This window comes from Salvelinus sp. IW2-2015, unplaced genomic scaffold (assembly GCF_002910315.2).
Source record: "Salvelinus sp. IW2-2015 unplaced genomic scaffold, ASM291031v2 Un_scaffold1681, whole genome shotgun sequence".
NCBI lineage: Eukaryota > Metazoa > Chordata > Actinopteri > Salmoniformes > Salmonidae > Salvelinus > Salvelinus sp. IW2-2015.
The window spans coordinates 88,708-100,122 of record NW_019943081.1 but is presented as its reverse complement, the minus strand read 5'-3'; the positions used below and the strand labels follow the sequence as shown (position 1 = coordinate 100,122).

The 11,415-nt window shown below is 41.2% G+C and overlaps 2 protein-coding genes across 2 annotated transcripts in view; both read right to left on the bottom strand.

Moving 5' to 3' along the window:
• LOC112071675 (protein disulfide-isomerase tmx3a-like) overlaps positions 1–4,210 on the bottom strand; it is a 15,514-nt gene extending 11,304 nt beyond the window's left edge. Inside the window, exons 1-6 of the mRNA XM_070439476.1 lie at positions 4,032–4,210; positions 3,767–3,830; positions 3,404–3,446; positions 2,090–2,213; positions 181–226; positions 8–47 (exon numbers count right to left, since the gene is read on the bottom strand). Of these exons, the coding sequence (XP_070295577.1) occupies positions 8–47; positions 181–226; positions 2,090–2,213; positions 3,404–3,446; positions 3,767–3,830; positions 4,032–4,068 (354 nt within the window). The 5' untranslated portion in view covers positions 4,069–4,210. The remainder of the gene's footprint in view (positions 1–7; positions 48–180; positions 227–2,089; positions 2,214–3,403; positions 3,447–3,766; positions 3,831–4,031) is intronic.
• A 1,716-nt stretch (positions 4,211–5,926) lies between these two features.
• On the bottom strand, positions 5,927–7,173 carry LOC112071673 (melanopsin-like). The gene is made up of 3 exons (XM_024139105.2): positions 7,128–7,173; positions 6,181–7,017; positions 5,927–5,967 (listed from the first exon to the last, which is right to left on the bottom strand). The coding sequence occupies exons 1-3, from the start codon at positions 7,171–7,173 to the stop codon at positions 5,927–5,929; spliced, it is 924 nt and encodes a 307-aa protein (XP_023994873.2).
• Between the last annotated feature and the right edge of the window lie 4,242 nt (positions 7,174–11,415).

Below are 11,415 nucleotides of genomic sequence, written 5' to 3'. Positions count from 1 at the left end.
CTTTGGTTCTAGGACCTCTGTAGGTGTATTTCAAGTCATCCTTCAACCTATCCAACAGAGATAGGTTTGTTATAATAACAAGAAGAACTGGTTTGTGTGTTCCGTAGGGCACATTTCAGTTCCACATCTACATTTACCATCAATGTTTTAGAAAATACAGCAGAGAAGTACACAACTCACAACTTTATAGCGGGATAGTCAGTAACTCGAAACTCTTTTGCGAAACCTGAAACACAAATGTAAAAGATATGTCAAAAAATATTCCTGCTGTCATTTTCAGCAGTGCTGAATGATCCAATGTAAATCCTGCTGTTATATCTTCCCAAATATACATTGAGCGTAAAAACAGTTAAGAACACTTCCTAATAATTGACTTGCCACCCCCCCCCCCCCCTTTTGGGGCTGGACCATTATTGATACACACAGGAAAATGTGTGAGGCATAAAACCAGCAGCGTGCAGTTCTTGCACGTACTACCATACCCTGTTCAAAGGCACTTAAATCTTTTGTCTTGCCCATTCACCCTCTGAAGGGTACACATACACAGTCCATGTCTCAATTGTCTCGAGACTTAAAAAAACCTTTAACCTGTTTCCTCCCCTTCATCTACACTGATTGAAGTGGATTTAACAAGTGACATCAATAAGGGATCATAGCTTTCACCTGGATTCACCTGGTCAGTCTATGTCATGGAAAGAGCAGGTGTTCTTAATGTTTTGTGCACTCAGTGTATGTCACATATACGCTATGAAAAGTGACGTGGCATTATGTAATTCTTCCAGTGTCAGTTCCCTAATCTTTTGAATGGGCTTGCTTGACAATTATATCATCACGTTCATGAAAACGTGGTCATTTAAGATATAAAAATATATATATTTGTGTTTGTGGATTAATTTACTTCTGACAGATGCCTTTTATGAAGTTTTTGCATTATAGACCATTACACTATGTGTTTTTTCCCCCAATTGAAGATAATTTAAAAAGCTTACAAAAGTTTTTTTTAAACTAGGCTACATCATAGAAAATGCTGCATCACTTTCATGGCGTATTACAAATATGAGTTACCTGCCCATCTTCATAATGCCATCGTTGAGTTTTATATGACTAAATAACTTAAACATTTTGATATAGTTAAGTCCATGTACAGGTAAGAGAAATGGCTGACCGGTTAAGGCCGACATGATGGATGGAGAGATGATTCTTTAACAATTAATCCCTCTACTGAAAAGTAGCCTCAGAGAGAGAGAGAGAGAGAGCGAGAGAGAGGGAGAGAGAGAGAGAATAGCTAACTTGCATACAGGACCAGATAATAGAGGATTTGAAGATGTAATAACTCACTACGCTGTTATCCCATCTGGTTGGTATGGCTTACCATATGTTGCACAAAACACACGTATCTACACACACACACGCTGTGGAATTTGCTGCAGGGCTTTTAAATCTTCACTAAGCCTATTACTGCCGAACAGACTGGCCTAATTCTGGACCTGTGGGCCTAAGTTTGACTAGGCTGGTTGCCTTATTGCACATTTGGCAAAGCCTTACTCTATGACGAACATAAGAAGAAACCTTTTTCAGAGACCCTTTATATCATTGTYTATAGTATGGGGCTAAGTGACAATGATGTGGGATTGCGGTTTATTTACCTCGGTCTTAAGAATAACTACACAGCCTATGAAAAAATGTGCTATACAGATTAGTATACTTTTCACTCAACCCAACTAGCTGGGTCAAAACAACCCAGTGTGTGTTCTGTCCAGTATTTACCCAGCGCTGGGTTAACAAAGAACTCAAATTGTATTATTTATTTATTTTTTAACCCAGTATTATTTGGAGTGTAGTCCTCTATTTTTCAATACACTATTCCACTTCCTGTTTTAAAGCTTCTTTCTCATCAATATAATACTTATTATAATACCTGCTTCCACCAGGCAGTCATTGTTGTAAATCTGTTTGTGTTCACGTCATATTGACGTCGTACTGTTTCTTTTTAATTTTTAAAAAACTGTTATGTACTTTTGTTTTCCGTCTTATGTTTCGTCTTGTTCTGTTTTTTAACTTAACGTGCCAATTAGATCATTGTACTCACTGGTGTGGATGTCTGCGTCGACCTTGCCCACGTTGACTGGAGATCCTATATTTTTCAGCTCCGCCCCGATTTCATACCACACTGGGTCCAACTGCTTGCAATAGGTACACCAGGGTGCGTAGAACTGACACGAATCAAAATGGAGCATAATCACCGTAATGTAATGTCTTTCTATCACTGCTCTCCAATATAACATATTTGAAACAAAAACATACACAATATACAAGATAAAAGGTCACATTAACTATGAAAACCAATATGTGATGCTACACATCAAAATTTCACTAGGCTGGTGTTCCAGTCTGTTTGTGCTTTAGCCCACGGGTTATCCCAAACCGGTCATGGGCCGATCAGAACTCGGTCATGGGGCCAGCGTGAACATCGTCATGCGGCCACAGCAGAACGTCGGTCATGGGGCCAGCGAAACTCGTCCTGGGCCCAGCGAAAATCTCGGTCCTGGGCCCAGCGGAACTTCGGCGTCATGGGGCAGCGAACCGGTCATGGGGCCAGCGGAACTCGATCCCTGGGCCCCGCGGGAACTCGGTCCCTGGGCCCGCGGAACTAGTCACTGGGCCAGCGGGAACTCCGGTCCTGGGCCCAGCGAAACATCGATCCTTTAGGGCCAGCGGAAACCTCGGTCCTGGGGCCAGCGGAAGCCGGCCTGGAGCCGCAGCGGGACTCGGTCCTCGGACCCACCGGAACTCGGTCCATGGGCAGCGGAACTCGGTTCCTGGGCAGGGAACCCTGGAGCCGCGGAACTCAGGTCCTGGGCCCAGCGGAAACTCGGTCTGCCGCACATCGAGGGCCCAGCGGAACTCGATTCGCTGGGCCCAGCGGACACTCGTCCGTGGGAGCCAGCGGAACTCGGTCCTGGGACCAGCAGGAACTCCGAGTCCTGGGGCCACGGAACTCGGTCCTGGGGCCAGACGGGAAACTCGTCCTGGGGCCAATCGAACTCAGTCTGGACCCAGCGGAAACTCGGTCCTGGGGCCAGCGGAAACTCCGTCCTGGGGACCACACAATTATATTATTTAGACCTAGCAATTAACTCAGACTGATTGTGTGTGTGTATGTGTGTGTGTGTGTATAGTGTGTGTGTGTGTGTGTGTATGTGTGTATGGGTTGTGTGTGTGAGGTAGTAGTGTGTGTGTTGTGTGTGAATGGGTGCGACCTAGCGATGGCACCACACTAGAGTGATGAACATGTTATTTAAAGTTGCCCTCTTGCATTCTCTTGATGTGGGCCTAACTTACACATGGCTTCTTCACACAATCATTATAAGGGCCTTTCTTATAAAATCACAGACATACTTACTCCTATCAGCCATATCTCGTCAGGCTTTCTTGTGTGTTTAAACCTGCAAATTAGTAAGAGAAATCAACAACCATTGGTAAATCTATACAATGGAAATGTATTTTATTAGGAACTTTTCACAATCCTTAATAGGTTGCCTACTGGTATGTCATGAAAATGGATGGACAGAAGATGGCAGTAGTTATTAAGGTTGTGTGGAATGAAAGGGTCTATTTTGGTATTCCGTTAATCCGTGGATTTTGTGTTGTTGTTTTGTTTTATGGCATTCACAGGCTTAATATGCAAAATGTACAGTAGCCTTTCAGTAGTATTATCAAAGCAATTAATCTAGCGACGTCTTTCGAATGAATAGAAATAACTTACGTGTCATCGAGCTCTTCAACGAAGGCTGATACCGTAGCTATACTAAACAAAACTGTCAGAGAAACTAGAGGCATACAAAGGAAACATGAGTATAAGGACGCAACTGACACAATCAACGTGGACACATTAAAACAGACTATCATTGCTCATTGCATTATCATTGCATTAAACTATTAACCGGACCAACATGAGAAATTCGAGTTCAAATTACACTATAATCAACAGTGCCATCAAAAATGTGTATTGACCTTATTTAATAGCCTACCTGTGCACACGACAATGAACTTTTTATTCGCCATCATTTTCCCTCAATGATTTATCCAATAGTCAATCTATCCGCCAATTCACGCGTGTGACGCTGCTCTAAATCGGTGTTTCTCGGTTTCTATGCAGCAGCTAAGAACTTTAAGCAATAAGGCCACGAGGTTTTCAAAGTAAAAGCCATAGAGATCTTATTAATGAAGGTTAATGTTCATTCTAATACTATATTTATAATTCTATGATAAATTATCCCTTTTAAAATAGAAAGTTATTGGATGAGGGAATCGAACTCGAATGTATAAGACCTGTGTATCGGGTATGACATGACATAAGCTGCAAGAATGGAATTTTAGGCTATGGTAGATGTTAACGTTTGTATCGTTGGGTCCACTCATGCATGGTAAACCGGCTTAGAGAGCGGCAATGGCTTTCACACCAAGACTTACTTGTAATGTGATGTAGGCCTACAGTAAGTGGGTGCAAAAACGAACTGCTGTACAACCTTGCCACCCTGCTGCATTTGGATATGGAGCTGTGACACAAAGAATGATACGTTTTCTCTCTTTATTGAAATGTAGGCATTGTAATTTATTTGAAATAGCTTTCTGAAAACTACCATTGAAATAAAACAAAACATATTTAAAAGAACACATACTTTTTCATTAAATATTTAGATTGAAAACATTTTATAGCAGTCTAATGTTCACCACACAATTACAGAAAAAAATATACATTTGACATGCGCTCTAAATCACCGGCTCCGTCATCCTCATGTTGGGCATCATGGGTAACGCTCTGGTCATTTACGCCTTCTGGCACAGCCGTATTTGGTTTTAATATACTTAAATATCAAAAGTAAATGTAATTGCTAAAATATATTTAAGTATCAAAAGTATAAATAATTTAAAATAAATATTATTAAGCAAACCAGATGGCACAATTATTATTATTATTATATATTTTTTTTCATGTATTGATAGCCAGGGGCGTATTCCAATTTACAAATGAAGCACGTGTGTTTAATTAGTCCCCAGATCAGAGGCAGTAAAGATGACCAGGGATGTTCTGCTAAGCATTCAAAATGTAAGGAGGACTTTTGGGTGTCAGGGAAAATGTATGGAGTAAAAAGTATATTATTATTTTGTTTAGGAATGTAGTGAAGTAAAAGTACAAATTGTCAAAAATAAAAATAGTAAAGTACACATGCCTCCCAAAAAACGACTGAAGTAGTACTTTGAAGTATTTTTACTTAAGTACTTTACACCACAGAATTTAGGCTTTTAGTTTAATGACAAAACTAGCAATGATAAAATATGCAAATTGTTAAGAAAACACCTAAAAATACAATTTATTTTACAATCATCATTCTAGATGTTTGTTATATTAGAAATACAGTCCGTGGGCCTATAAGAAATACAGAATAACTTAGTTAAACCTGTTGTAAAATATAGTATTTATTTATTTAACCTTTATTTAAATCAGGAAGTCCCTTGAGAGGAATACTCTCTTTCAGTGGAGACTTTGCCAAGACAGCAGCTTTACAAATGCCTAAAAGTGACATATTAAAAACAGGCAATACAACAAGCAATATATATATCTACACAATACAGAATGCAAATGCTATAGGCTACTATTAAAACTTCTTCAGGTTAGAGCCTGCACGTGGCCATGTGAGTGAATAAGAACAAAGGCTTACCTCAGTTGATTTAAAAATCTGTCCCCTCCTCATTCCCTTCCCTTTCACCTGTATTGATTTGGGAAAGACTTGACAGGGGAAAACAATATGCTGGAAGATCCTCATTGTCTGGCTCTTATCCGAAACAGTTCTTTCAGATCAATGCAATGAGAGGAGGTGAGGAGAAGATATACTTGTTAGACAATTGAAAAAAGAGCCTAAATTCAGTTACCAGGAAGCAGGACATCTTTACCATCAGATTGAAAACGAGCCGAAGATCAGTTAACACGGAGCAGGAGATGTTTACTATAGGTGTACCGAGTAGTCGGACAAAACGAGTATCGTAACGAATATGGGCAATTTTCTGGAAACGATTATGAGCCGAGTATTTTTTGTAATTAACCATGATCGGGAAAAAAACACATTTTCGGGCGTCGGGACAGATATTTCTCATGTCAATGAGTCAAAAGAGGTGCTGGGCCTGCATCGGGCACATCTCCTTCAAACACCATTAAGGTGCTTGAAATGCTGCTAACCCTGAGGCTGCCAGACAACACTCCCACTTTCTGCCCGGCGACCACGCCTGCTGACTGCTGATTGGCGATGGCCGTATCTGTGGAGATCTCCGTGGAGACACGTCGGTCGAAGGGCAGTGAGTTAACGCTGGAGCTGTCGGCCTCGCTCTCCATCCAGCACGAGTCAGTGTCGGAGGCCGACGAGAGGCMGCTCTTGCCCCAGTGTTCGTTGGCACATGCCCCAACAACCATGCCCGTTCCCGCACCCACAATCATGGCCAGGGAGCACTGTCTGGTGAAGGTGGGCCATCGAGAGCCAAGGGAGGCACCACTGTTGGAGCTGAAGGATGAAAGCAGGTCCTTGTCACCCACACGCAGCAGCGAGCGTAGCATGGGCATGTAACTGGRGATTGCGATGCAGTACTTGGGGTGCGTGATGGCGTAGATGATGGGGTTGTGGATGGCCGAGGCCTTGGTGATGACGGCGGGCACTGAGTTCATGTAGGGCGTCAGCAGGTGGGCATAGTCTGCCATGGCGACCAGCGCCACCAGCGAGTAGGGTGACCAAGACACGACGAAGAGTAGGATGACCACCAGTGCCACTTTGGACATGCGCGAAGCCGCTCGTACGCCTTGTACTAATTGCCCCAGTCCAGCCACCGGATCTCGGCCTGCCCCATCTCGGCCTGCCCGGCAGATGGTGCGGAAGATGGATATGTAGCAGCCGCCGATCACTCCCAGTGGGATGAAGAAGACGAAGGTGATGAGGAGGATGGTGTAGGCACACAAAGAAGACGGGACTGGTTAGCGACATGAGGAGTCAGCCACGGCCCGGTTGACCACAAACAGGTTGTCCCAGTGTTTGAGGGTGCGGATGCGACAGAAGACATAGATGACCAGAGGCATTTACCCAGAACGCCCTGTGCCCACCATGAGGATGACCGAGCGATTTGCATGTAGTTGCGCAGTTGACGGGAAACATCCACGGTGGAGGTAAGGCAATAAATTAGGCCATAGCAGCGATAGTAATACAATTTAGCAAATTAACACTGGAAAGTGCATAGATGAGCAGATTGATGATGAGCAGTGAATATGGTGTGCCAAAAGGGCAGAAAGGTAAATAAAAAACAATTCAATGGGGATGAGGTAGAAAGATTGGATTTACAGATGGACTATGGTACAGCTGCAGCGATCGGTTAGCAGCTCAGATAGAGCTGATGTTGGAAGTTAGTGAGGAAATAAAGTCTCCAGCTTCAGCGATGTTTGGCAATTTCGTTCCAGTCATTGGCAGCAGAGAATTGGAAGGAAAGGCGCCAAAGTAGGTGTTGGACCTTACTATAATTGTCATCTCCCGTTGTCTGGTGGAAAGGCAGACGAAACCAGGTTTTCCTCTAGGGATTGTGCCTGCTGCTTTAGCTCTATTTGTATCCACATAAACTCCCCAGTCCATTAACGTTACATAGTATTACCCCATACATGATGGCAGCCACCATTATGCTTGAAAATATTGAGAGTGGCACTCTGTAAGGTGTTTGGATTTGCCCCAAAACATAAACACTTTGTATTTAGACAAAAAGTCGAAAATAGCTTTCATGCAGTATACTTAATGTTTCTGGAATTATTTGTATTCGTACAGGGCTTCCTTCAATCATTCTCTTTAGTAAGTATTGTTGCAAGTAACTACAAATGTTGTTTGATCCATCCTTCAGTTTCCTCTATCACAGCCATTGGCTCATGGTGAAAATCCCTGAGCAATTTCCTTCCTCTCAGCAACTGAGTAGGAATTACGCCTGTTATCTTTGTCGTGGGTGGGGTGTATTGATTGCACCATTCCAAAGTGTAATTAATAATACTTCACCATGGTCAAACCGATATTTCATTGGTCTGTTGAAAAAAAAACATTAAACCAAATTAGGGTCGCCCTTGTTGAGAGGGCATTGAAAACCTCCCTGGTCTTTGGTCGTTGAATCTGTGTTTGAAATTCACTGCCTTGGCTGGGGGACCTTACAGATAATTGTATGTGTGGGGTACGAGATGAGGGTAGTCATTAAATTCATGTAAAAACTAATTATTGCGCATTAGAGAGAGTCCATGCTTACTTGTCCATGCTCCCAGCTGACTTGTTAAGCAAATATTTTACTCCTGAACTTTATTTACAGTAGCTTGCCATAAGAAAGGTGTGATACTTATGACTCAAGACATTCAGCTTTGAATTTTTGAATGAATTTTTTTAAAAAATAAGATAAAAAAAAACATCATTCCACTTTGACAATTATGAGGTATGTGTGTAGGCCATTTAAATACAGAGCTTTGTAACACATCCAAGAAAAAATGACGGAACAGAAATCAGGTGGGTGCATATCCCCTCTAGATACTTCTGAAGTATATAACTTATAAAAAATGCTGGAAAATCAACCGAATACCTCCATTGTTGACACAATGGGAAAGAAAAATAACATGCTCTACTATCTGAGAATGTTGTAAAGTTGCGTGGGCGACAGAGAGAAAACAAAAATGGTGCAGTGATTCGGGCGCTGGAGATGGGGGTGTGGAGCAGGTGGGGGTCTGGGAGGGGAGATGGTTTTGGATGTTCGTTATGCTGTCGTTTGTTATGTGTAGAGTTATGTTATGATAAAAAAATTAAAATAAGAAACCTTACAAAATAAAAAAAAAACTACTATAGAGGTCCATTAATTGTCAATTGTAACACCATGTCACTGGTCTCCCTTTCTGGGGTCTTTCGAAGGCTCTGAGAGAAAAGCTACTTTTMTTTTTGTCCTCAAAATCCCAGCAATGGATCGATTGAGTGCTTGTAATGTGTCTAATCAATACGGAGGAAAGGCTAKAATTTAGAACAGGGTGTTTATTTTCCGACCGTTGTGTATAAACAGGTCTATTAGCTCTCCCTTCCCAGCAGCGTTTACTGWCCTGAACTCTTAACATTTTAATCTTTATTTTCAGTAGATTATACAACATTAACATTAAAAGCCAAGATCAGATCAGGTTAAAAAAAAACATTTAACGACTACTTTTTTAAATTTTTTACTACCTTCCCATCATTAAGGATAGACACATTTGGCAATACTTTATAGAAACAATTTTTAAATACTATTTGAACCCTAGGTCTGACTCCCAGTCAGCTATAGGCCACAGAGCATATTGCACTTTCACAAAATGCTCATCTGTTGAACTTTAAGATCTTTACTTTAGGATTGTTCAAATAGGCCTGTTATTTTTTCTTCTATGTACTAGTTGAATGATTTATGAATGTATCCTATAGCTAGTTCACAGTGAGGACACTTCCATACTGATCTTCGATGAAAGAGCCTTTGAATATTTTCTTTGGTATCATTTGAGATAAGTATTAGCCCTTTATAAACAATAGTGTATTTGTTAATATATGCCTTGAGGTATCTACACAGGGGTACTTGGCACTTTTTAAAGTCAATTGAGACTTACATTAGTGATTTACCTCAATAGTTCATGATTTAACTACAGCTTCATGTAGCTGATGAGTCAAAGACCTGACCCCCTTGACCACATTCCACGCCGTGAACATACAGAAGTAAATTCAAGCCATTACATTCTACTCTTTATTTTTTGTGGATTATAAAACATTTACATTAATGTTAAAATCCAACAAAAGATCCGGTCAATAAATTAATACCAGTTCCTTGTTTACCTTTTCCATCATTGACGATCGAGACATTAGGCCACTCTTTTCATAACAACTCTTAAACCAAAATACTGCACTTTTACTCTAATAAAGGAATTAGATGGTATGATATTAACTCAATTGCAAAATGATCAGGAAACCAATGGATGCAAGATGAAAATCAACTCATTTTGATATTGATTATTGTACTACAATGTTGAGTGAGCTAGCATACAAGCATTTCACTGCACCTTTTACACTTGCTGTAAATGGTGTATGTGACAAATACAATGACATTTGATTTGAATAGTCTAAAATGGCTTTCTCTACTTTTCTTCATTTACACTGGTGTAAAATAACTGTATTGGACTGGTCGTAAATAACTATTGGACTGGCACAAAGAACTGGATTGGATTTACGTAAATAACTAGATTGGATTTATGTAACAAACTGGATTGGACTAGCGTAACGAACTGGATTGGATTTTGTAATGAACTGGATTGGACTAGCTGGCGTAAAGAACTGGATTGGACTTGGTAATGAACTGGATTGGACTAGCTGGCGTAAAGAACTGGATTGGACTAGGTGAAGAACTGGATTGGACTAGCTGTCGTAAAGAACTGGAAGTGACTAGCTGTCGTAAAGAACTGGATTGGACTGGATAAAAATTTGGATTGGACTAGCTGTTGTAAAGAACAGGATTGGACTAGCTGTTGAAAAAGAACTGGAATGGACTAGATAAATAATTGTATTGGACTAGCTGTTGTAAAGAACTGGATTGGACTAGGGAAAGAACTGGATTGGATTGGGTAAAGAACTGGATTGGACTAGGTATAGAACTGGATTGGACTAGGTAAAGAACTGGATTGGACCAGGTAAAGAACTGGATTGGACTAGGGTAAAGAACTGGATTGGACTCGATAAAGAACTGGATTGGACTAGGTAAAGAACTGGATTGGACTAGGTAAAAAACTGGATTGGACAAGGTAAAGAACTGGATTGGACTAGCTCTAGTATAGGCTTCACTATGTTCCTTTCACCAGTTTGTTACAGATCAAAACTCTAGACCACCAGATCAACGCAGATGAAGGAGAGGAGACGAGGAGAAAGACACTATCGAGATGCACCCAAAGAACTGCACCATATCTGGAATGTGCTTTATCCTTATTGGCCAATTGATGGCAGTGTTGTGCAGCTTACATTCTAGACTGGGGAACCAATTCCAATGCGGGCCCCATTCAGGCCTGAGGTACACAATTTACTTACTTATTCTCTTTTATGTACTCTTTTTCTCACTGTGCATTATGACGTCAGATTTAATCCTACMGCAATGTGGGCTCCAACAAGATATYCGATAGGGGTAGAGATCCATGGAAATGTGGTGGGGTCTGGTCTGGTGGTAGTGCTGCCGCCCACAGACTACACATTGCCCCACCACWCACTTTCTGTGCTATATCCCTCTGATCCATCTCCCCATCCCCAACCAGTATTTATCAACAAAACTTTAACACAGCAAATTCCAGGATGTGAAACCCTAGAATAA